This window comes from Hemitrygon akajei, chromosome 8 (genome assembly GCF_048418815.1).
Source record: "Hemitrygon akajei chromosome 8, sHemAka1.3, whole genome shotgun sequence".
Lineage (NCBI taxonomy): Eukaryota > Metazoa > Chordata > Chondrichthyes > Myliobatiformes > Dasyatidae > Hemitrygon > Hemitrygon akajei.
In genome coordinates this window covers 134,959,307-134,984,645 of record NC_133131.1, presented here as the reverse complement: position 1 = coordinate 134,984,645, position 25,339 = coordinate 134,959,307, and the positions used below count along the sequence as shown (strand labels likewise).

The following is a 25,339-nucleotide window of genomic DNA, read 5'->3' as shown; positions in this document are numbered from 1 at the left end:
AAATGAAGAAAATATGAAAAGATAGCCACAATCACCCCAACAGTAGACAAACTCTTTGCTATGGCAAAAGAAGCTTTCAATTTCATTGTGTCCAACTTAGCATGAATTCAGGTGTGAAAGCAACTCACAGGACAGTAGGGTTCATATTAACAAGTTTACCCTTTTGTAGTGCTTTGGCCAGCCACTTTCTTGTATGCTGTACTCATTTACTTTCACCTCTGTACATTGTTTCTATATATTAGAAAATAGAATATTTTACCATATATTAGGTGTTTGAGACAGGTTTTTAAGCATCTACTACCATAAAGGCTGCCTCAGTATTGAACCATAATCAGTGAACACCTAGACTTGTCTCCGGAATGATTGATGGATTGAAAATAAGCCCTGAAGGTATGAGCCTGGCATCTGTTAAAAATACATTTTTGATTGACAGTTCTGTAACCAGGGTTATTGGATGTGCATATGAAGGTGACCTGTTCTTCTGAGGTGCCTTTTGCTACATCCCTGCAAAGATAGAGACAGAGGACACCCATGAGTTTGTCATTCTCTCATAGAAGTGCTGTGCCAAGTATGAAGTTGTTTAAAATTTCCTAATCTTTCAGAAGGTTGCACATAAGCAAGAAAAGGCAAGCAATGTTGAAACAATGGCCCAAAACCAATTATCTTATGCAAACATGAGAGATGCTATTGCTTAGTAATCTATCTGTTTAGAACACTGTCTGAACCAACTTCAGCCCTTGGTGTTTTGGACGGACCAGTCTGAGGTCTCATTGCTTTTAGAAATCACCTGTTTTTATTCATATCTTGCATAAAGGTATACTTTGGTTCTTTAAAAGCACAGACTTGTTTATGAAACCATATTTCCACAAATGATTTGCAGGAACAAGGTGGCAAGCACATCATTTATTGTCCTAGAGAAGGTGATGGTGAGGTGATTGAGGCTAATCCCATATAGTGCTGCTTGACAGGGAGTTCCAACATGTAAACTCTCTTATTATCAATGAAGGACAGTTAATTACATGACTTAGAGAGGTAGTAGATATCCCATGCACAAAAAGCACTCAACCCTCTTGGTAGTAGAGGCTGTGGAATTGAGTGCATCTGTGGGAGTGGCCAGGGTAACAAACCACAATGTAATTTGTGGATGGTGCACAGTGCAGCTGCTGTATGCCTGAGGTAGAGGGAATAAAAGCTCAGCATGCTTGATGGCATTGCAATGAAGTGGGGTGCTTTCTACTGGGCAGTGCGTTGAGCTTCTTGAAAATTGTTAGTACTGCACTTATCCAAGCAACTAGTGAGGTATTGCACTACGCACTTGACCCATTCCTTTTGATTATTGGAAGGCTGGTAGGAACTGATTCACTTATCACAGGATACCCAACGTGATCTGCATTTATAGCTAGTGTGTAAATGACTAGGCCAATAGGGTTTCCGATCAATGGTAACCAACTGGATGTTCACAGGTGAGGGATAGCAATGTCTCTGAGCATCAAGAGTATCAAGCTCAGTTCTCTCTGTTTGAAAGTGACCATTGTCTGGTACACTGTGGCTCAGATGTTACTTGCCACTTATCAGCACATGCTTGAACGTTGTCCAGGTCTTGCTGCATGCAGGAATGAAGTGCTTCATCTGCTGAGGAATTTCAAAGGGAACTGAAATTTGTGCATTAGCAAACGTCCCCACTTATAAGAGAAGAAAGGTCATTGAGGAAGCAGCTAAGGGAATTTACCAAGAGAACCTGGGCAGAAATGATTGATCTCTAACAAGCAGAACCACTTTCCTTTGTACAATGTATCATTCCAATCCTAGCAGTGTTTTTCTCTTGGTGCCTGTTGATATCAGGTCTACCACAAGGGTCTTTAATCTCACTTCGTCAAAAGCTGTCTTCAAACTAAGAACAATTATTTTCACCAGACCTTGGAGGCTGAGGGTGATGGTGAAGGGGTTACTTTGTGATCAGAAGCCTGTAATGTTCCACTAGGACTGGTGTCAGAGCCTTTACTGTTTCTCAAATACTTTAATGATTAGATGTGTTTCTCTGAGGTTTGATCAGTATGTTTGTTCTGAGGTGACATGAGAATTGCTGGCGTTGATAGTGAGGTGCACATTCTAAGACTACTGGATGAGTTAATAAAATGGGCAGACGTAATCCTGATAAATGTGAGGTGTTGTATTTTGGCAGGAATAATAAGACTAGGACATGGCCAATGAAGGCCCACATGGAGTACTGAGAAAGACTGGAACTTTGGTGTACAGTACAAGCTCATGGTTCCTTAGGGGATGGCAGCACAGATAAGAAGGGTAAGAAGGAATATGGGATACTGGCCTTCATTAGCTAGGGTGTATGGTAGAACTTTGTAAAACATTAGTTAGACTACAGCTGTAGTACTGTGTATAATTCTATCATAAGGACAGGTATTCTCACAATATTTAATAAGAGTCAAATCAAGCACTTGAATGCCAGGAGAAAGGAGGGTAGATTGGTATATTTAGGTCCGTGATGGTCTGGATCAGCATGGTGGGCTAAAGGGACAGTTTGTGGGACAGTTCATTTCCTGCACTCCAGGGACTTACAATAATCTCCCAACCCATATGTTTTCCTCATTCACATGGTATTATTTTTGCAATAGTGCACATTGCTAACCTCAACACTTGGCTGTACATTTTCTTTTCTATCCTATGCTGCCCACTTTACTCTGTGTACATCCCTTGTTGGTCACCCAACATTTCTAAAAACGGTTTCAGAATACTCTACATTGTTATGTGCCTATGTGAAATTCTCTGGAACTACTGTAAATCTGCCTCACATAGTGGCCATTTCATTAAATTGGACTCCCAGATTATACAAGTGATCTGCTTTCTAATTAGCAAGACCATCAAACTTTCTGAACTATTATCTCAATAAATATCAAAATTCTTTTGCTTAACAAGGCAATTAATTAGTAATTTAAGGTAACATACTGTTGTAGCATTTCCACCCAAATGCCTCATATCAAACAGACAGGCAGTTCTTCTTCCCCAGAAACACTCTCAAAATCCTGCAGGAACTTTGAAGGTTCAGCAGCATCTACGCAGGGAAATAAAGAAGAAATTTCGGGGTAGAGCCCTCATCAGCACTGGAAGGAAGGGGCAGAAGCCAGAATAAGAAGAAGGGGGAGGGAGAGGTGGAGAACTACAAACTGGCAGGTGAAATGTGAGACCAAGTGAAGAGGAAGTTGGCTATGTGGAAGACTTCCCATTCCCAGACCGACATGTTTGTCCATGGCCTCTTCTACTGCCACTCCCCTCTCCTCCCCACCCTTCTCTTGTTGCCCTCATTCTAGTCACCCTCTCACCCCTTCTCATCCCCTCCTTAGCCCTCATGACCTGCCCATCACATATGTCAGGTTGCCCAACTCCTATTTATTCCACATTCCACTCTCCTCTTCTCCTTCTTCATCCCTTTACCTCTTCTACCTCTTCACCCCCCCCCCCACTACAATCCAACTTCCACTTCAGCTGCTTCTCACCTATCACATACCAGCTTGCATTCCTTCCCTTCTCCCCAACTTCTCATATTGCCTTCTGTCCTCTTCTTTTCCAGCCCTGATGCAGTATCTTGGCCTGAAATGCTGACTGCTTATTCCCCCCTCCCCCATAGATGCCGCCTGACCTGCTAAGTTCCTCCAGTATTTTATTTGTGTTGCTCAAGATTTCCAGCATCTGCAGAATCTCTTGTATCTCTGTGGGCTCTTCCCCACAGGTAGATGGAAAGTCCCTGGAATATTCTGTCTTAAACATTTTGCAATTAAGACACTGAGTGAAGTTGGTCATATGGCACAAATCTTAGAATGGCACCTATCCAAGGTTGCATATCATACAGTATTCAGCTCCTTCGAAGAGCAAGATGCTGTTTATAATAGCAGTGCTATTAAGTTTAAAACAAATACATTTTATAGTTCTCTTTGAAAATATGTACTTCTAAGAGGATTACTGCTAAATAATATAATTTCACTTTTTAATAAGATTTTGTTTTGAAATAAAGAATGAAGTTCTTATTGTCTGCCCTGACTTTCAAGGTAATCATGGGAGCTGGTTCATGCAAATTCTAACCAATCTGTTTTCCACCTGTTATGAATATTGACCTTTAGAGCTGGGTCTGATGACTGCCCTACATCTGACTCAAGTCAGCTTCTCCATCAGGAAGTGGCCTGGTTGAGGGAAGTGCCTGGTGTGAAAAGTGCTAGTCTTTGGCTCGAGAGTCTTCGGCGAGGAGGCTGAGGGAAGAGACTACGCCAGGAACAATTGGAGATGGTGAAGACATGACCGCTAAGCTGATTCAGTGTGCTACGTGCATGATGTGGGAGGTCAGGGACACTGATGGTGCCCCCGGCTGCTACAGCTGTGGAAAGTGTGTCCAGATTCAGCTTCTGAAGGAACATGTTGCAGCACTGAAGAAAGAACTGGATGGCCTCAGGTTTATCCGTGAAAACGAGAGTTTTCTGGACAGGACCTACAGTGAGGTCGTTACACCGAGGATACCGAAAGAGAGAAATGGGGTGACGATGAGGAAGGAAAGGATGCTTGAAGTACAGGAGACCCCAGGGGATGTACCTTTCATAAACAGGTTCACCCTCTTGGAAGCTGTCTGGACAGAAGATACTGCCAGTCTGAGAGGCGGACAGGTCTGCGAGCCGAAAATTGGTGCAGAAGCAGAGTCGAGGAGTCAGACATCAGGAAGAGCCGTGGTAGTAGGGGACTCCATAGTAAGAGGTATGGAAAGGGGTTTCTGTGGCAACAGGCGAGATTTAAGGATGGTGTGTTGCCTCCCTGGTGCAAGGATCCAGGAAATCACTGACCGATTGCAGGGAATCCTCAAGGGTGAAGGTGAACAGCTGGAAGTGGTAGTGCATGTCGGCACAAATGACATCGGGAAGAAGAGGAAGGACATTCTGCAGCGGGACTTCAAGGAACTCGGCTGAAAAGCAGGACTTCCAGGGTTGTTATCTCTGGTTTGCTTCCAGTTCCTCGTGCTGGAGAGGGCAGGAACAGAGAGATAATGGATCTGAATGTGTGGCTGAGGAACTGGTGCAGGAAGCAAGGATTTACATTCTTGGACCACTGGGATCTGTTTTGGGGTAGGGATGAATTGTACAAAAGGGACGGGTTGCACCTTAATAGATGGGGGACCAGCATTCTGGCAGACAGGTTTGCCACTGCAACACGGATGTGTTTAAACTAAGTAGTGGGGGGGAGGGGATGAACTGGAAATACAAGGATGGAGTTAAAGGGAAAGTGAAAATAAGAAAAGTTAAAAAGGACAACAGAATCAATGGAGTAGAAAGCTCAAGAAGAGATCATACAGTATGGCCAAGTGAAATAGGAATTGATATGAAAGGAGAGGGGAGTAACGAATTAAAAGTATTATATATGAATGCACGAAGTATAAGGAATAAAGTAGATGAGCTTGAGACTCAGTTGGAAATTGGCAAGTATGACATTGTGGGAATAACAGAGACATGGCTTCAAGCAAAGCTACGTTGAACAGGTACTTTGGATCTGTCTTCACTAGGGAAGACACAAACAATCTCCCAGATGTAATAGTGGCCAAAGGAACTAGGGTAAAGGATGAAATGAAGGAAATTTATATTAGGCAAGAAACGGTGTTGGATAGACTGTTGAGTCTGAAGGCTGATAAGTCCCCGGGACTTGATGGTCTGCATCCCAGGGTACTTAAAGAGGTGGCTCTAGAAATCGTGGACGCATTGGTAATTATTTTCCAATGTTCTATAGATTCAGGAACAGTTCCTGCTGATTGGAGGGTGGCTAATGTTGTCCCACTTTTCAAGAAAGGAGGGAGAGAGAAAACAGGGAATTATAGACCGGTTAGCCTGACGTCAATGATGGGAAAGATGCTGGAGTCAATTATAAAAGAGGAAATTACGACACATTTGGATAGCAGTAGAAGGATCAGTCCAAGTCAGCATGGATTTATGAAGGGAAAATCATGCTTGACTAATCTTCTGGAGTTTTTTGAGGATGTAAATATGAAAATGGGCAAGGGAGAGCCAGTGGATGTAGTGTACCTGGACTTCCAGAAAGCTTTTGATAAAGTCCCACATAGGAGATTAGTGGGCAAAATTAGGGCACAAGGTATTGGGGGCAGAGTACTGACATGGATTGAAAATTGGTTGGCCGACAGGAAACAAAGAGTAGTGATTAACGGGTCCCTTTCGGAATGGCAGGCTGTGACCAGTGGGGTACCGCAAGGTTCAGTGCTAGGACCGCAGCTGTTTACAATATACATTAATGATTTAGATGAAGGGATTAAAAGTAACATTAGCAAATTTGCTGATGACACAAAGCTGTGAGATGTCAGGAGGATGTTATGAGAATGCAGGGTGACTTGGACAGGTTGGGTGAGTAGGCAAATGTATGGCAGATGCAGTTTAATGTGGATAAATGTGAGGTTATCCACTTTGGTGGCAAGAACAGGAAAGCAGATTACTATCTAATTGGAGTCGTTAGGAAAAGGGGAAGTACAACGAGATCTAGGTGTTCTTGTACATCAGTCAATGAAAGCAAGCATGCAGGTACAGCAGGCAGTGAAGAAAGCTAATGGCATGCTGGCTTTTATAACAAGAGGAATTGAGTATAGGAGTAAAGAGGTCCTTCTGCAGCTGTACAGGGCCCTGGTGAGACCCCACCTGGAGTATTGTGTGCAGTTTTGGTCTCCAAATTTGAGGAAGGACATTCTTGCTATTGAGGGAGTGCAGCGTAGATTCACAAGGTTAATTCCAGGAATGACGGGACTGTCATATGTTGAAAGATTGGAGCGACTGGGCTTGTATACACTGGAATTTAGAAGGATGAGAGGGGATCTGATTGAAACATATAAGATTATTAAGGGATTGGACACACTGGAGGCAGGAAGCATGTTCCCGCTGATGGGTGAGTCCAGAACTAGAAGCCACAGTTTAAGAATAAGGGGTAGGCCATTTAGAACAGAGATGCGGAAAAACTTTTTCACCCAGAGAGTGGTGGATATGTGGAATGCTCTGCCCCAGAAGGCAGTGGAGGCCAAGTCTCTGGATGCATTCAAGAGAGAGTTAGATAGAGCTCTTATAGATAGCAGGGTCAAGGGATATGGGGAGAGGGCAGGAACGGGGTACTGATTGTGTATGATCAGCCATGATCACAGTGAATGGTGGTGCAGGCTAGAAGGGCCAAATGGCCTACTCCTGCACCTACTGTCTTTTGTCTATTGTCTATTAAGCATGCAAATCTACAGTTATTCCACTCAAGCCTCAACACCAAACAAAACTGAAGTTTTGAAACACCTAAATATAGAAACAGGATAGGCCATTTAATCCCAGAGGCTGTTTTGCTATTCAGTGACGAATCTATGACCTACTCCACAGGTCTGATATCTATAAATACACTCAGTCGCTACTCTGTTAGACACACCTAGATACCTGCTTGTTAATGCAAATATCTAATCGACCATCTTTTGGCAGCATCTCAATGCATAAAAAACATGTAGAAATAATCAAGTTGTTCAGACTAAACATCAGAATGGGGAAGAAATGTTTTTATTTACATAACTTTGATCATGGAATTATTGTTGGTGCCAGATGGGGTAGCTCGAGTATCTCAGAAACTGCTGACCTCTTGGGATTTTCATGCAGTCTCCAGAGATTAGAATGAATGGTGCAAAAGACAAAAACAAATTCAATGAGTGGCAATTCTGTGAGCAAAAACGCCTTGTTAATGAGAGAGGTCAGAGGAGAATGGCCAGACTGATTCCAGCTAACAGAAAGGAGACAGTAACTCAAATAACCACATGCTGGAACAGTGGTGTACAAAAGAGCATCTCTAGATGAACAACACATCAAACCTTTAAGTGGATGGGCTACAGTAGCAGAAGACCTCAAACATACATTCAAAGGTCACTTTATTAGGTACATGAGGTCACTGAGTGAATATGTCTTCACTCTATTTTCCTAATTTCTTTTATAAAACAATATTCTACACAATTAGAATTTCAACTTAATTATTTATAAGGCATTGACATATGTACAAATGTTGTCTAACTTCAATTTGCAAAGCTCTGGAGATCCCACATCCCTATCTTGATCTCTCCAATTAGCAGAAAAGGTAACAGTATTGATTAACTGCTCCCTTAGCATCTTGTTAACTTCGATCAAATCACCCCATGCCTACTAAAACAGCTCATCATCTCATAATTTAGGTGCAGGTATTGATTAGTTAGATTAACTTATACTGCATTCTCATCAAGTACAATAAGATGATTTTTCACATTTGCTTACAATATCAAAGGAGATCATTTTTGCTTATTATCTGGTAAACCAATTCAATTCCTGATAATAGTCCTTTCAATCTATTCTCTCCACATCGATATTGACAATATACAGGTCAGTCCATCACGGGTAAGGCCCTCCTCACCATTGAAAACATCTACATGAAGTGATGCTTCAGGAAATCACCATCCAAGCATCCATCATCAGGGACACCCAGGTCATGCTTACTTCCAAGTGCTAAAAGAGCCTCAGGACTCACACCACCAGGATTAGGAACAGTTATTACCCCTCAATCATCAGGCTCTTGAACCAGAGGGGACAACTTTACTCAACTTCCCTTGCACTTATCATTGAACTGTTCCCACAACCTATGGATTCGCTTTCAAGGACTCTTCATCTCATGTTCTCCATATTTACTTATCATTATTTCTTTCTTTTTGTATTTGCACAGTTTGCTGTCTTTTGCACACTGGTTGAATGCCCAAATTGGTGCGGTCTTTCATTGATTCTATTATGGTTATTATTCTATTATAGATTTATTGAATATGCCCACAAGAAAATGAAGACAGCATGTACTTTGATAACAAATTTACTTTGAACTTTAGACCAGCTCATCTGCATACTAGCGACAATTTATAATAACCAATTACATATCAAGCTGGAGAAATTTGGGGCTTTGGGAAATTGGAGCACCTGGAGTTAACCCACATATTAAATGGACACAAAGTGAACATGGAAGGTAGATATAAATAAAATTCTAGAGAAGTGTAAAAAAACCCTTAATGTGCTTAGGTGCTTAGTTAGGTGTGATTGGAGTGAGAGGAGGAAGTCTCTTAAAACAATGTATATTGCTTTAATCAGATCTGTTTTGACTATGGATGTGCTGCTTATTGGCCAGTCTCACCAGTGGTCTTAAAGCCCACTAGATAAATTTCAAGCTCAAGCATTGAGATTTATATTATAACCAATTTTAGCATTACTGGTAGAAATGGATGAATTGCCTTTAGATCTACACAGGTTACAGTTAGCAATGATTTATTAGTTTAACGTAAGCGGACATAAAGTTCATCATCCAATATTGGCAACGTTAGTAGAGTGTTGGGAGCACTTAATTCGTAAGGTCGTCAGTTTTGAGTGGATGGGAAATGAATGGGTTGAAAATCTTGTGTTGTCCAATGTGCAATATGGTCCCAGTGTCCCCCTTCTGACACTCCTCCATGGTTTTCCGCTTTGCCTCTGGCTGATTGAAGCCTTCAAGAAAAGATCAAGATATATATACACACAGATGGTTCAAAAGATCTAGTGACAGGTCATTCAGGCGTCTCTATTTATTTTTCAAAGTTTCAGGTGACTATTAAGAAAAGATTATTAGACAGAATATCATTATTCATGTCTGAGATGGCTGCCATTATTTCAGCCTTGGAATGGGTTGAAGAAGTACATCCTCATTGAGTACCTCAGTGCTCTAATTCATTATTGGCTTTGACAAATATTGAAACAGGTATTTCAAACTGTAGGCCAGACCTTCTTCCAGAGGTTGAACAAAATATGTTGAGGCTACAGGGCCTAGACTTATGTGTCCATTTCTTATGGATCCTTGCCCAAGGTGGGGCTTCTAGCCAATCAATCAATGACAGACCTTCTAGCCAATCAATTACTAGAAACAAGGATACAAATATAGTCGTGCCTCTGCATAAAGGGGAGATGAAAACCATAATTAAAAAGTCGATTCAATCACTGTGGCAACAAAGTTGGGATAAGGAAAAGACAGGACTGCATTTATAAAATGGTGGGAGCTCAATGAGAAGATGAAAGGAAAGGGAAGAAGTTATATTTACACGTTTACATATTGAACATACTAGGGTGCATAATTCCTTGCTTGGAACTAATATGCATGATACCAGCATTTGTAGGGAGTGCACTTATCAGGAAAAGGTGCCGCGTATATTGTTTGAATGCAGATCGTATGAGGTGCAAAGGAAACATCTAATTGCTAAATTGAGATCTTTAGGGCAGACGCAGCTTAAAATGGAAAATTTGGTAGGATATCATCGCCATTATAATGTATATAGATGTGTGTTTTGACTTTCTGAAAAACACTTGACTTGTTGATATTTGGGGGAGGGGGATTAAAATGAAGTGGGTGCACTTCCTGACTCTTTGCTCCACACTCCAGCTCTGTAGGTGCACCTTATGTTGATCTGCCAACTGCAGTTAAACATTACTAGAAGAAGAACCCATATAGTCAAAGAGAGAGGTGGTGCAAACTGCACATAGAGACAAGCAGAGGTTAGAATTGAACAATGTTGCTGAAGTTATGTGACAGCAGCTCGGAGTACTGTCTTCTCTTTGCTGCCAAAGGTGGCAGTCGCAGAGCCTGAAGCTGCTCACAGCATTTCCAGCGCAGCAAAGGCAAATTTTATATAGTATAACCTCTGTGTTTGCATAGTCTTTTCCAAGTACAAAACAGCACTACTCCATTAGTCTTCTTAATTAATGACAGTGCCCATCTGTAATTTTTTAATGATTTTTAAGTGGGTATTGGCAACGGCAAGCTTCTCATTAATTTTTTTTTGTATGTCGGTGATTAGTTCTTTCAGGAGAAGGTAACATGAAAAAATAAGGACAATTCTGGATTTTTTAAAAACATTTTATTTATTTAGAGGCACGCCATGGTAACAGGCCCTTCCGGCCCAATGAGCCTGTCCCTTCGAATTACATCCATGTGACCAATTAACCTGCTAACCTGTGTATATTTGGACTGTGGGAGGAAACCGGAGCACCCAGAGAAAACCCGTGTGGTCACAGGGAGAGTATACAAACTCCTTACAGACGAGGCAGGATTAAATCCAGGACACTGATGCTGCAACAGCATTATCCGAAGCACTATGCTACCCTGCTGTCCATTTATTCAGAGAAAATGCAAATGGAAGGATATTGATTTTAATCTCTTGTTGCACAGCATTCCTGAATTTCATTTTTCATTGGAAATGAAACTGGGAATGGATATATAATCAGTAGCTGACCAAATATCACCTATTTCTACTCTGTTGATCAAAATCAATATTTCCAGTATAAGCTTTCTATTTTAAAGTTTTAATAAACTCTTTAGTGATATAATTGGGAGTCAATCCCAGGCTTTGGTTACTGGGGAGGAGGGTGGGGGAAGGGGTGAATGGGTGGAGTAGGGAGCAGCGAAGAGTGAACGTGAGGCAAAGAGGGTTTTATGATGGGGAAAGGAATCGGATGTCACCTGTCAAACCCACACAGTATTAAAGAGCAACTGATCAATTAGGTCGGGGAATGCTCATTTGATGTGATGGAGAGTGCAATGTCAGACAGTGCTAGGGAGCAGAAATCTAGAATGCCACAGAATAACACTCTCATCATTGCCAAGGCTTTATTATGTAACAATAATTGGTGGTGTGAATGCTGGGAGCTAATTTCCTCTAATGATTCTGCATTTAGAACTTAGTTTTAAACGTTTTATTCTAAATCACTAAATTACACATAAATTAACCAGAATTAATAATTAATAACATAATTGATAGCTTCTAGGGCAGACCATTACCTGTAACAGCCACATATTTGCAATTAACCTACAGATAAATCATAATTTCTAAGTATTATGGAAAATTTTAGATTGCAAGCAGAAACTTTCACCTTGATATGACATAGGAATGAAAATAATTACCTGAAAATACATACCAGTTTTGCAGCCTGCTACGTAACATATACAGTGGATTCTAGTTAATTGGGCCATTGGTTAATCGGGATAGCCACTTATTTGGAACAATTCTTAAAGAACAAAAACTAATCAAAAAAAAGCCAGGATTCCCTTTGTTTATTTGAGACACTATGCCTCTTAATTGGGCAGGAGACTGTTGCCAAACAGGTTCTAACTATGTGTGGTCATTAGACAGTACACTGTGCTTACAGCACAGTTCTAAAACAACATTAGTTGCATGCATTTGTGTTCAAAAAGTAGTGATTTTTCTCACTGAGAGTTGTCAAGAATAAACAATAAGACAATTCAGAACTGTTTTGCTCACTGTAGTTTCACACACTGAGTCTAAGAGATGACAGAAAATGGCTGAGAGGGCAAATGAAACAATTTTACTACTTCAAGAGGTTAGTAATTATCAAGAATTTGAAGGTACTGACAATCATCTTGAATGTTACAATGAAAATGAAGATTTGGAGAATATAATCATCAGAAGCATTGTATGAACGCAGTCCATTATCTACACTAGGTGTCAGCACTGACTTTGTTCATTTACAATCAATCAAAAGAACATGGCAGAGTACATTGGATAACTATTAGGAACTAAAACACAGTTTTATAGTACACTAGTAGAATTAGTAATGTTCTAACTTGTTCTGTATTTTATTTAAATACATAATTTGTTACTCAGTTAAATAGTTTTTTATACCTTTTTAGTCATTTCCATGAAACTTCAGCTAACTGGGACAGCTACTTAATTGGGCCAAGATGTACTGGGCCAGATGTGTCCCAATAACAGGAATCCACTGTATTTTAATATTTAATAAGGGTATTTACTGAAAGTGATGCTGCAGGAAGACAATGTTGAAGAAGGCTTAGGGCAAACTTACCTTGAGTCAGGACATTGAGAATAGAAACTGGAATATTATGTTCAAGCCATACAAGACATTTATAAGCTGCATTTGAAATATTGCGTTCAATTTTGGTCACCTTGCTAAAAGAATGTTGTCATTAAGCTGGAAAGATTGCAGAGAGCATTTATGAGGATGCTGCCAGGTCTGGAGGAACTGAGTTATGGAGAGAAGTTGAGCAGGTTGAACCTCGGAGTATAGGGGCAGAGTCTAATATCATGAGGTGGATAATATCATGACAGGCATAGATGGGGTAAATGTGCAGCCCTTTTCCTAGGGTTGTCAAATCAAGAACTATAGAACATAAGTTTAAAGTGAGGGGGAAAGATTTTCTAGGAACATGAGAGGCAACTTTTTCACCCAGAGGATAGTCAGAAAATGGAATGAGGAGCCAGCAGAAGTGGTTGAGGAAGGTATATTAACATTTAAAATGCACTTAGACAAGAGGAAAGATTTAGAGGGATGTGGGCCAAATATAGCAAATGGGATTAATTGAAATGGGTGTTTTGGGTGGCATGGACAAGCTGGGCCAAATGATTTGTTTATTACAGTATATGTCTCTATGACTTTATTAGACTGGTAGAAAATTATCTACATTCAGACAGCAGATCAGTAGGCACAAACATAATGGCAGCTGAGAAGAAGGTTGCCAAAATATTGGAAGACAGTACCTGTACAACTTGAGAGTTATTGTTCCATAAACAATGGCAAAGCCTAAAAGACGAACCCATCGTAGAAGAATACACCTGAAGATGCTTGGTTCAAAGTAGAGTATAACAACCTGTTGGAAGAAAACAGAACTTAACTTCTAAACATAAGAGATTCTGCAGATGCTAGAAATCCAGTGATACACACAAAATGCTGGAGGGAGGCAGCACATCAGGCAGCCTCTAAGGAGAGGAAAGAGCAGTCAACATTGATACCCTTCATCAGTCTTGATGAAAAGCACAGTGTGCAAAGTGCTCCAAAGCTACTGTTACATTAAACATATCAGTTTAGATTGGTACGGGCAAACAAGGATAGTGACATGTCAAACCCCTCTTATTCTTTTTTTTTTAAAGACAGAAGACCCTTTATCAGTCACCTAATACAATGACCACTCAAGTTCAATGAAATGGGGTTCCTTCCACTCTGACCTGGGTTCAATCTCCTTTAGCTGCATTTGAAGTGGCAGAATTCACCTCTGATTATCATATACTGCAGTCTCTAGGTACACAATGGTAAGAGGGCTAGGATTTTCCACATTTATATTGTTGTTCTCATCAACACATTAAAAAAAATACTACACTTCTAATACATCAGAATATATAAAGGCAAGAATTATTTATAAAGTATATGGTCTTCTCATTACTGTACTGTGAAAGATTTTTTAATGGATAATATTTCATAAACCAGCAGACCATTAGCTTTTTTTCTCTCACACATAGCAGTGCTAATTATGTTCAGCATCAAGAATACATGGTTTATACAGCTCAGTGGTTCATGGAATCTGACAATGATGGAAATATTATTGATTAACTTTGCCACTTACCAGACATTGTGATAAATGTAACAGCAGGTAATTCAGAAAAGTTCTAGCAAAAAAATGTATAAAATAATTGCCAGTGAAATATGGAAGGTTGTGTTTGGTCATAGAATCATAAATGAAACAGGCTCTTTGGCCATCTTGTCTACTTTGGCCACTATGTTCCTATCTATACCAATCCCATTTTCTAGCACACTGTCCAGAGCCTCCTTCATCTTTCAGGTATTTATCTAAATATTGTTAATGCTGTGATTCTGTCTGCCTCCACCTGACCTTCTGGCAGATTCAGCTTTCCACAAATCAGCTTGGTCAAGGCAAAATCTATTGGTTGAAGATATTATTGATCCCACCTAAACAAAATGATAAGGAAATTGTTCTGTTGACATTTCACCACAAAGGTTTGGACACTGGACTCATTTATTATGCTATTACCAATAATGAAGAGATTTAGAAACCATTTTGGCCAGAAATATAGATTCATAATGAATCAGGGTGGGCATATTGCATTGTAGCTCTTTCTTTGGATATGAAGAGATTCAGTCAAGAGAAACTCTTTACCATATTCAATATATCTTTTGTTTCCATAGGCACATTGCATTAAAATGCTTGCCTTCTTCACTAAATAGCTTTATATTACAAAAAAAGATGCAAAATATTGTGGGTGTTGAAATCTGAAATTGAAACAGAAAATGACAGAAATGCTCAGTCGGCCAGAAAAGAGCCATGGTTGATGACCTATATTACTGAAGAATTTTAGCATTCTTCTTCCGGACTACTTCTGCAAACTTGTGGGAGAAATGACCCAGAAGTCCTTTGAAAATGTCTTCAAAATGAACTCGGTAGTCAGAGTGAATGCCATGGAGGAAAGGGTTGGTTCTAACTACACCACAGAAGCTAAAACGACTAAAGTACCAATCATAGAAAGAAAACAAATGATCAAAAATACAGTCTCAGGGATGTGCCGTCTTAACTGGACTCTTTGGTGAGCAAAATTACTTAAGGCTAAAGTAAGCAATTAACCAAGTAGTTTTTAAGTCTAGATTTCTTTGTAAATATAATATTATGTAAAATATGATTCTGATATTAAACTCCTCAGTCATCACTTTTTTGATGATAACAGTGGTTTTGTAAATAAGAATTCAATCTGTTTTGGTTGGGGGAGAAGCTCGAGAGCAGATTTCTGTGAAATGGGGAAAATGTGGTTTGGCTGTATTTACTATGGAAACCATTTTTCTGGAAAAGAAAGGTTCATCTTGAACACATTCGTGGCAGTGATAGAGAAACTGTGAGAAAGGAAAGGTGATCTTATAGGAGACAGGTTGGAAGGAGGTGTAATCAAGGTAGGTGTAGCTGGAACTTCCTGGGGCCAAAAATTTTAATTCCGGTTTCCATGCCTGTTCTGACATGTCAGTCCATGGTCTCCTCTTGTGCCAAGATGAGGCAGCCCTCAAGGTGGACGAGCAACACCTTATAGTCTGGGTAGCCTCCAACCTGATGGCATGCATATCAACTTCTCCATCTGGTAAAAAAATATTTTCCCTCTCCCTCACCTCTTCTATTCCCCACTCTAGCCTCCTTCCTCTTCTCACTCGCCCATCACCGCCCCCTGGGTCCTCTCTTCCTTCTCTTTCTCCTATGGTTTACTCTCCTCTCCTATCAGATTCCCACTTCTCCAGCTCTTTATCTTTGCAACTCACCTGGCTTCATCTGTCACCTTCTAGCTATCCTTCTTCCCCTTCCCTCACATTTTTACTCTGGCATCTTCCCTCTTCCTAGTTGTAGATATTGTTGGATAGGCTATCTCCTGAGATGCAGACAAAGAGATCCAGAATAGGTCAAAAAGCACCAGAAATGGCCAAAGTGAATTTGAAGGCAGAGTGAAAGTTGGTAGAGAAGGTGATAAAATTGATGAGTGAATTCCACATGAGTTCAGGAAATGGCACAGATGATGTTAATGGCAGCTAGTCCATGCCATCTCCAAGCAGAGCAAAGTGCCCTGAGTCTTATTCTCCCCTCTAGATATCCCTGCAGTCCTGTAACTTAACTTCTGCAAGAACATCAATTCCTTTTTAATTACTTTTGCCTCTTACCTACACCAAGAGGTAATTTACAGTTGCTAAATAAACTACAAGCATATCTTTGAGATATGGGATGAAACCAGAGCACCCAGTGAAAACCCACACAGAAAACATGCACATTCCACACAGACAACCCCTGAGATTAGGATTAACCTCAGGTCCCTGGAGCTGCATCACAATGTCATTCTCAAGTTTGTAAACATGTACTTATTTCTCAGTTTGATAGCATCATCACATAGGAAGATAAAACAAGCAATTCAGTGCATAAGCATAAGGTTATACAATTAAGACAAATGATTGTAATGTGAAATATATTTGACAACTAATCAGTGCAAAGTTCTTTAAAATTTAGAAGTGAAGTTCAACTTCAATGAGGCCACAGACTTAACAACAATTGACTGACCATGCATATAATGGATGTATGATGGACCATTGAAATTTTGTGACCCTAAGAACTGAGTTTCATACTCATATTTTTATGGTTATTAACAAACCGTTTCATTTTCTAACTTCATAATTTTGTCTCTGAGTTCCTGGATCTTTGGCAATAGGTGATTAATTTGATTAATAACTTGTACAGATTCTGATGGAAAGCTGGTGGAATTGATTCACAATATGAATGGATTGTTATCTGACAGCTTGGTGAGCAAATGAAAGAATAATTAGTTCTTTGGAAGAGACTGACTAATATCATAGAAATCCAGAACAGATGATCAACTCTCCTACCACTTCTATTTGAAGGTAATTAGATTATATTATTATTTCAACACTTTTGTTCCAGATTCTTAGGAATATCCATCATTGAAACAATTTTCTCTATAAATTAGATGCAGGAACCAATACCAGCAAGCAGCTCCCAGACAGTGGCAACTTCTATAATAATTGGACTTTATCACTGACTCTATATTTAGGCAAGCAGAAAAATATGCATTTCTCTGCACCTAGATACTCTGCATTGAATAACCTGAGACAATGAATACAGAGTTAGTGCCTAGACATCACACATTAACTGCCCCAACCTCACTGACTGATATTTCATATCGTTTGAACCTGAACCTTTAGAACATACAATATGGTGAACACTTATGGTCCTTTTTCAGGGCAATATACAGTGTCTGTAAAAAGTATTCACCTCCCTTGGAAATTTTCATGTTCTGTTGTTTTGCAACATTGAATGATGATGGATTTAATTTGGCTTTTTTGACACTGATCAGCAGAAATGAATTTTGTGTCAAATTGAAAGCAGATCTCTACAAACTGATCTAAATTAATTACAAATATAAAACACAAAATAATTGATTGTGTTCGTATTCACTCCCTTCAAGTCAATATTCAGTAGATGCACCTTTGGCAGCAATTACAGTCTTGAGTCTGTGTGGATAGGTCTCTATCAGCTTTGCACATCAGGGCACTGCAATTTTTCCCCATTCTTCATTACAAAACTGCTCAAGCTCTATCAGATTGCGTGGGGATCGTGAGTAAATAGCCCTTTTCAAGTCCAGCCACAAATTCTCAATTGGATTGAGGTCTGGACTCTGACTTGGCCATTCCAGGAAATTAACTTTATTGTTTTAAGTCATTTATTTGTAATTTTGGCTTTATGCTTGCGGTTATTGTCTTGCTAGAAAACAAAACTTCTCCCAAGTCACAGTTCTCTTGCAGACTGCATCAGGTTTTCCTCCAGGATTTCCCTGTAATTTGCTGCATTCATTTTTACCCTCTATCTCCACAAGCCTTCCAGGGCCTGCTGCAGTGATGCATCCCCACATCATGATGCAGCCACCATCGTGTTTCATGGTAGGGAAGGTGTGTTTTTGATTATGTGTGGCGTTTGGCTTATGCAAAACATAGCCTTTAGTCTGATGGCCAAAAAGCTCAATGGGTTTCATCAGACCATAGAACCTTCTTTCATCTGACTTCAGAGTTTCCCACATGCCTTCTGGCAAACTGCAGCTGAGATTTCATATGAATTTCTTTTCAACACTGGCTTTCTCTTTGCCACTCTCTCATAAAGCTGCGACCGGTGTAACATCCGGACAACAGGTACTGTATGCACAGTCTCTCCCATCTCAGTCATTGAAGCTTGTAACTCCTGCAAAGTTGTCACAGGTCTCCTGGTGGCCTCCCTCACTGGTCCCCATCATGCATGGCCACTCAGTTTTTGAGAACAACCTGCTCTGGGCAGATTTACAGCTGTGCCATACTCTTTCCATTTCTTGATGATTGATTTAACTGTACTCCAAGGGATATTCAGTGACTTGGATATTTTCCTGTATCTATCTCCTGACTTGTGCTTTTTAGTAATCTTTTTGCAGTTTCTTGGAGTGTTCTTTTGTCTTCATGGTGTAGTTTTTGCCAGGACACTGACTCACCAGAGTTGGACCTTCCAGATACAGGTGTATTTTAACTACAATCAGTTGAAACACCTTGACTGCACACAGGTCTCCAATAAAAGGTCTCCATTCCACTAATATGTAACTTCTAAAACCAGTTGGCTGCACCAGTGATGATGTGCGATAAGAATAAAACTTAATGAGCTATCCAACCTCAATCCAGGAACCCGACTTTGATATGACCAGGTACAGCCAAGAGAACCCTGCAAATTGCCACTCCCTGACATCTGGGGACTAATTCATGTTCATGAATAAGTTGAATTGGTAGTCAACCATACAGTACATGAATACCCATGAATATACCCAATGACACAGTATTCCTCCAGGGCCAAGGTGCAAAATATATTATCAACAGTCATCACAGCACAAGGAACATATAACACCTATAAGACACCATTAAACATAGTCACACAAGAAGTATAATATAGCCCAAGTCCCTGAGTCCGTGGATGTTGTTTTCAAGAACAAGCGCGCAGCTGTCTGCAGACAAAGCAATCCAGCCTGTCTTCTACTGACTGAACACTAGAGGGCAGCACCCACACCAGCATGGATGCCTTACCACTCTGCCTCTGGCATCATATCACCTCTCCTGGGTGGCTACCACAGGCAAGTGCCAAAAGAGAGACGACTGTTTCATAGACTAGTCAAGCAGCCACCTGACATATTCATGCAGAGGTAACATCTCTTCCAAATGATATCTCAGAATCTTTCATCACTATTCTTAGTTATGTTCTATCCCATTGACTGAGTAGAGATGTAGTAAATTGATATACTGCAGGTAGGGAGAGGCACTGGGATTTTTCAACTTCAACTGTTGGTAATGTCAGTATTGGTAATGAATTGATTAGCACGCAGCATCTTTCCACTTGAAAATGCAATGAAGCTATGAATGGACTCTAGCAGGGTCTTCAACGTGCAGCACAAGTAATGGCTTGGTAACTAGCTGGAGAAGACCCTAAGGACACACCTGGAATAGTAGTAAGTGGTGAGAGAAAGGACAGAGTGTACAGGACCTCATCCTTAATGACCTCTCAGTGGCTGTCTGATCTGCTCGTAGTGATCCCTGTGGTGGTATCTAATCTTTGCTCTGCCACCCTCCATTTGGCACTACCAAAGTTAAATTCAGAACAGATATAACAAGTCAAGAATGAGCCACTTGGCCAGTTGGCTTTACAGCAGCTCTTGGGAAAGCAATCATATTAGGTGCATATTCTCCTGTACCCTTGTAATGAATTCTTTCTTGTATATGCCCATCAAATCCCCTTTGAGTGTTGTTATTACTAACTTCCAAAGGGCAATTTACAGTAGTCAGCACATCTTGGCATATGGGTGGAAACTAAAGCACTTAGAGGAAACCCATATATTCACAGAGGGAACTCAACACAGACAGAAGTGAAGATGGCTCCATAGAGCATTGGGCTGTTTCGAGACAGATATTTCAGATAAAAACAACAGCACATGCACACCAACTTTAATCGTCTGCTCACGAGTGCATGTACTAGTATATCATAACATCCCCCTTTTTATCAAAACAAAGAAAAGGAACAATTGTACTAACAATTAAACTCAATTTCTCTGGAGTCTGCTTTCCAGTATATTTTCATGGAATTCACTTTCAAAGCATTCATTAATCATGCCTTATGTCTCTCATGCCTGTCACGAATACATACCACTCATTATTTCCATTTGTATGAGCATATATACAAAATATAAAACATACTAAAATTCGACTTTAACTTCAAACTACACAACCTCAGATACGACATGGTCCTTCTTTGAATCTAAACATGACAATAAAATGCCAAATAGTGTAATTATTCAATGTGGGACAAAGTTTTCTAGATATTGTGTCACTATGTGGCCAGAACGAGGTTTTACTATTTTGTCCAAGACCTGTTGTTTGTTATTTGCGTGTTTCAACGTTAGTGTTAGTGTCTGTGTTGTGTCATTAGCCTCTGCTAGTGTTTGTCTGTGTGCATTTGATGCGGTAGTGATGCACCATCAATAACTCACTCTGAGATGTAAGAAGCGAGATATCGGCTTTTATTGACTGGAAGAATGAACAACACTACATCCTGGAGACTGAGAGGCCGGGCTCAGGCCTCAATCACCTTTATACAGGGGTCTGTGGGAGGAGCCACAGGAGCAGTCCAGATAGGTATATGTAGTTCATCACAGGTAGGCACACTGTGGTCATTGATCTCGGTTGTTTGACCTGATTTTGCCTGTTCATGTGTGATTAGCTTTTCAGGCGGTTCCTCAGCCGTCTTTCGTAGATGTGTGCGATTACATCAGTAGATCCCAGAAGGGGTTTGAACTACATATGAACGCTCATCAAGGCGCCGACACACAGTTGCTTTCTCCCAATTCTTTTTACCTTGCACCAGGGGTTGCATGCACACGGTATCCCCTTCGTCGAGTGGGGTAAGATCTTTGGCTGATTTGTTGTAATCGTCAGCCTGCTGTTGGATGCGTTGTTTCATACACTCGTGTTCGCATACAACTCTGGGTTCCAGTAAACTCGCTGTTGTAGGCAGAAGCGTGCGTGTGCGTCGATTCACTAGACGCTGGGCAGGACTCGTGCTGAGCCCTTGCAAAGGTGTGTTGTGATGGTCTAGAAGCGCAAGGTAGGGATCTGCTCGTGATTTGTTGCTCTTTGTGAGGATCCGCTTAGCTGTTTTAGCTGCTGATTCAGCTTTTCCATTCGCTATTTCCGGGACTGCTACACAACTGCTCAAAATCCCATTCTCGTGCAAATCTCTGAAACTCTGCTGATGTGCATGGTAGCCCATTATCGCTAACCACTTGTGTTGGGCTACCATATCTCGTAAAACGAGCCTTCAATTTGCGAATAACGGCTGTGCTGGTCGTATCACAGAGATCTACCTTGAAGAAATTGCTGTAGTAATCAATGGTGACAAGGTACTCTTTTCCTTCGAATGTAAATAGGTAGGTTCCTATTTTTTCCCACAGCCAAGCAGGTACCTCATGACTCATAAGTGATTCTTTCTGCTGACTCATTTTGTATATGTGACAAACATCACATGTAGCAATATATTGCTTGATGTCGCCGCTCATGCCCGGCCAAAAAAGACATTCGTGTGCGCGTCTGAGGCATCCTTCTACGAATGAATTCTTTCCTTCATTTGCTTCGCTCACTTTGCAGTATGATGACACGCTCACCTTTGAAGATTAAGCCATCTTGGACTGCGAGCTCATCCCTACAGCTATAGTAAGGTGCGAGTTGCTCTGGTAGCACGTCACGTTCGCTTGGCCATCCACTGATGATTACACGTTTCAACATCTGTAGTGTGTCATCTTTCGCTGTTTCTATGCGAGTCTGCTCCAGACGCTCATCGTGGATTGGCAGGTGCGACAGCGTGTTAACTTCGTCGAAGCTGTTCTCCTGGCCTGGAGTACCGCTAACTGCTCGCGATAGCATATCCGCGAGGTGCATGAGCTTCCCTTGACAGTAGGTGATGTTGAAATCACAGCTCTGCAGACGAAGAAGCATTCCCTGTAGGCACTTCGGTGCCTTCACCAACGGCTGCTTAACTATCAGTTCGAGCGGCTTGTGATCGCAGAGTACTCTCGTGAAGCGGCCAAAAGTGTACTGACAAAAACGCTCAAGTGCGAAAACTACTGCGAGCATTTCCTTTTCGATCACTGTGTCCGTTAGCGCTTTGCTTGCATATGCGATTGGATGCCCATTCTGGAGGAGTGCTGCCCCTAGGCCTTTGTTGCTGGCGTCAAATTGGATGGTTAGCTCTTCCTTAGAGTTGTAGTATGCTATCACCGGTGCTTCGGATACCATCCGCTTGATCTTGGAGGGAGCGTTTTGCTGCTCAGCTGACCACTCCCATACTACATCTGGTTTTGTCAGCTGTCTTATTGGCTCAAGGGTATCTGAGAGACTTGGTAGGAAACGGCTCAGGTAGTTGACAAATCCGATCAATCTCTGCACTCCCTGCACATCTGTGAGTGCTGGCATGTTGAGAACGTCAGCGACCTTTTATCAGGGTGAAGCCCCTCACTTGTGATGAGATGCCCCAGAAAGGGTATCTCTGTCGCTCTGAAGACAGATTTGTTCTTGTTGAGCCTGATATGCTGCTCTGCACAGCGCTGTAATAGCTGCTCAAGTTTCACATCATGATCGGCGATTGGCTTTCCCTGCGTTTCCCCTTTTCCGTACACCAGAATGTCATCTGCCACGCAGATCACCCCCGGTAGTCCTTCCAGCCTCTGATGCAGTTCGTGCTGGAAAGCCTCTGATGAAACACTGGTTCCAAACGGAAGTCTGAGCCATCTATACGCCCGAAAGGTGTGTTGAAGGTAGTGAGCACGCTTGATTCACTGTCCAATTTCATTTGCCAGAATGCAGGACTCATATCAAGCTTGCTGAAAACCTTAGCCTGGTCAAGATCTGGCAGAATGTCCTCTATCACCGGAAGTGGGTAGTGTTCTCTCCTCGGCGCTTTGTTCAATGGTCGAGGGTCAATGCATATACGAAGATTGCTGTTCTTCTCTGCAACCACTGGCTGGCTAACCCACCTTGTAGGTTCATGGACTGGAGCTATCACCTTGCGGTCTACCAGTTGATCAAGTTCAGCTTTCACTTTCCGCTTCATAGCGTGAGATAGACGTTGTGGGGGTAACACTGTGGGTTGAACTTCCTCATCAATCTGCAGGTGAGCTGCACCCGGAAGCTCTCCGAGTACATCATCGAACGCCTCTGCATAGCGTTCTTCTGGTGTGCATTATTTTCCTTTAAGTGTAGATGCATGCACCCTGCGAAAGTTGTCATTGTTGTCCGTAATCAGCTTCATTTGCTGGCTGGCCCTGCCTCCCAGCAATGGTGTAAAGTCGTCAGTGACCACGACAAATTCAACAGAATACTTGCGGTTTGTCATGGGGTTTCACAATTTCACTCTGCACATCCCTTCTGCATCCATGGTGGTCATGTTCCACATTATCAGCTTTTTTCTGCATTGTCTTAATGCGTGATCTACTCCCTCCAAGTATTTACGGGGTAAAATGTTAATGCTCACCCCACTGTCGACTTGGAAGTCTATTGGCTTTCCATTGATGAGCATCTGTGCAAGTATGTCATCCTTTGTCTTCAAACCGTTGACCACCAGTATGACATTTTCAATAAACTCAGTACTGCTGTCACTGTCGGTTTGGTCATCGCTTTGTGCTTCCACCCCATGCACAGGCATCTGCTTGCATACCTATGCAAAGTGATTTTGAATGCCACACGCCTTGCACACCTGTCCGTACGCTGGGCATTGTTGCTTGTCTCTTGCATGTTCCGTGCCACAGTACTTGCAAGGGTTCACTTTGCTTCTGTGGCTGTTCAAGGTGCCTTTTCCTCTGGCTCCACCAGAGGCACTAACCTTCTGTCCAAGATGCTTTGAACCTTCCTTGTTAGCGTGAGGTTTAATCCCATGGACAGTAGCATACTGTGGTGAATGCCTGTAGGTGTGATTCAGCCATTTCTGTGTTTTTACAGATGTCAATGCAGTTATTGAGCATTAGCTTTCTCTCTTGTAACAGACATTTTCTGGTTTGGGAGTCGTTAATGCCCAGTACAATCTTGTCTCTCAGCAGACTGTCTGACATACACGAGTAAGAATTACATGTCTTTGCAAGAGACCTAAGGCTGGCAAGAAATGATTCAAAGGTCTCACCTTGTTCTTGTTGACACTTGTTGAACAAGTACCGTTCATATGTCTCATTTTTCTCACCGATAGCATATCTGTCAACTGCAGCTAAAATCTTTGTGAGGTCTTGGCTTTCAGCCTCATCTGCAAACACAAAACTGTTGTAGATCTGAAGTCTTGACGGTCCAATTGTATGCAAAAATAATGCCGTCTGGTATGCTGGAACTCGTTTGTGCAGTTGTGCTACAACGCTGTAGTTAGTCCACATCTGCTGCCATGTCTTCCATCCGTCTATCAGTCCGCGGTCGACCGTCACAGCTGGTGGTGGGCAAATGTAGCTATGTGGGGGAGGACTTCTGCCCTGACTATGGTTCCCCGACACGGGGTCGCCCGCAGGTGCTGGGTGCCGCTGAGATTCTGCTGTATCACCTCCAGGCATTGCTACTACACCCATCTCTATTTGTGGCCACCTGTTCGTCTCGGTTGACATTTTTCTACTCTTACACTCACCCTCCGATGTTTCAGAGTTGCACTATTATTATCCTGCCAACTGCAAGTTGAAAAAATCGGGCACTGCGGTTGAAAAAAGCAATTTTCTGAGCACCACTGCTGCCACCATGTTTTGAGACAGATCTCTCAGATAAAAGCAATGGTGCATGCACATCTGCTCACGAGTGCAGGTACAAGTATATCATAACAGGGCCATTAGCAGCTGGAGAACCTGGTGCCTTAGTAAACTCCTTGT

The 25,339-nt window shown here is 41.5% G+C and overlaps 1 protein-coding gene across 1 annotated transcript in view; it reads right to left on the bottom strand.

The window, feature by feature from the left end:
- Nucleotides 1-25,339, bottom strand: part of gpr158a (G protein-coupled receptor 158a) — a 598,627-nt gene that overhangs the window by 80,568 nt on the left and 492,720 nt on the right. Inside the window, exon 6 of the mRNA XM_073054683.1 lies at nt 13,607-13,716. Coding sequence (XP_072910784.1) covers nt 13,607-13,716 — 110 coding nt within the window. The remainder of the gene's footprint in view (nt 1-13,606; nt 13,717-25,339) is intronic.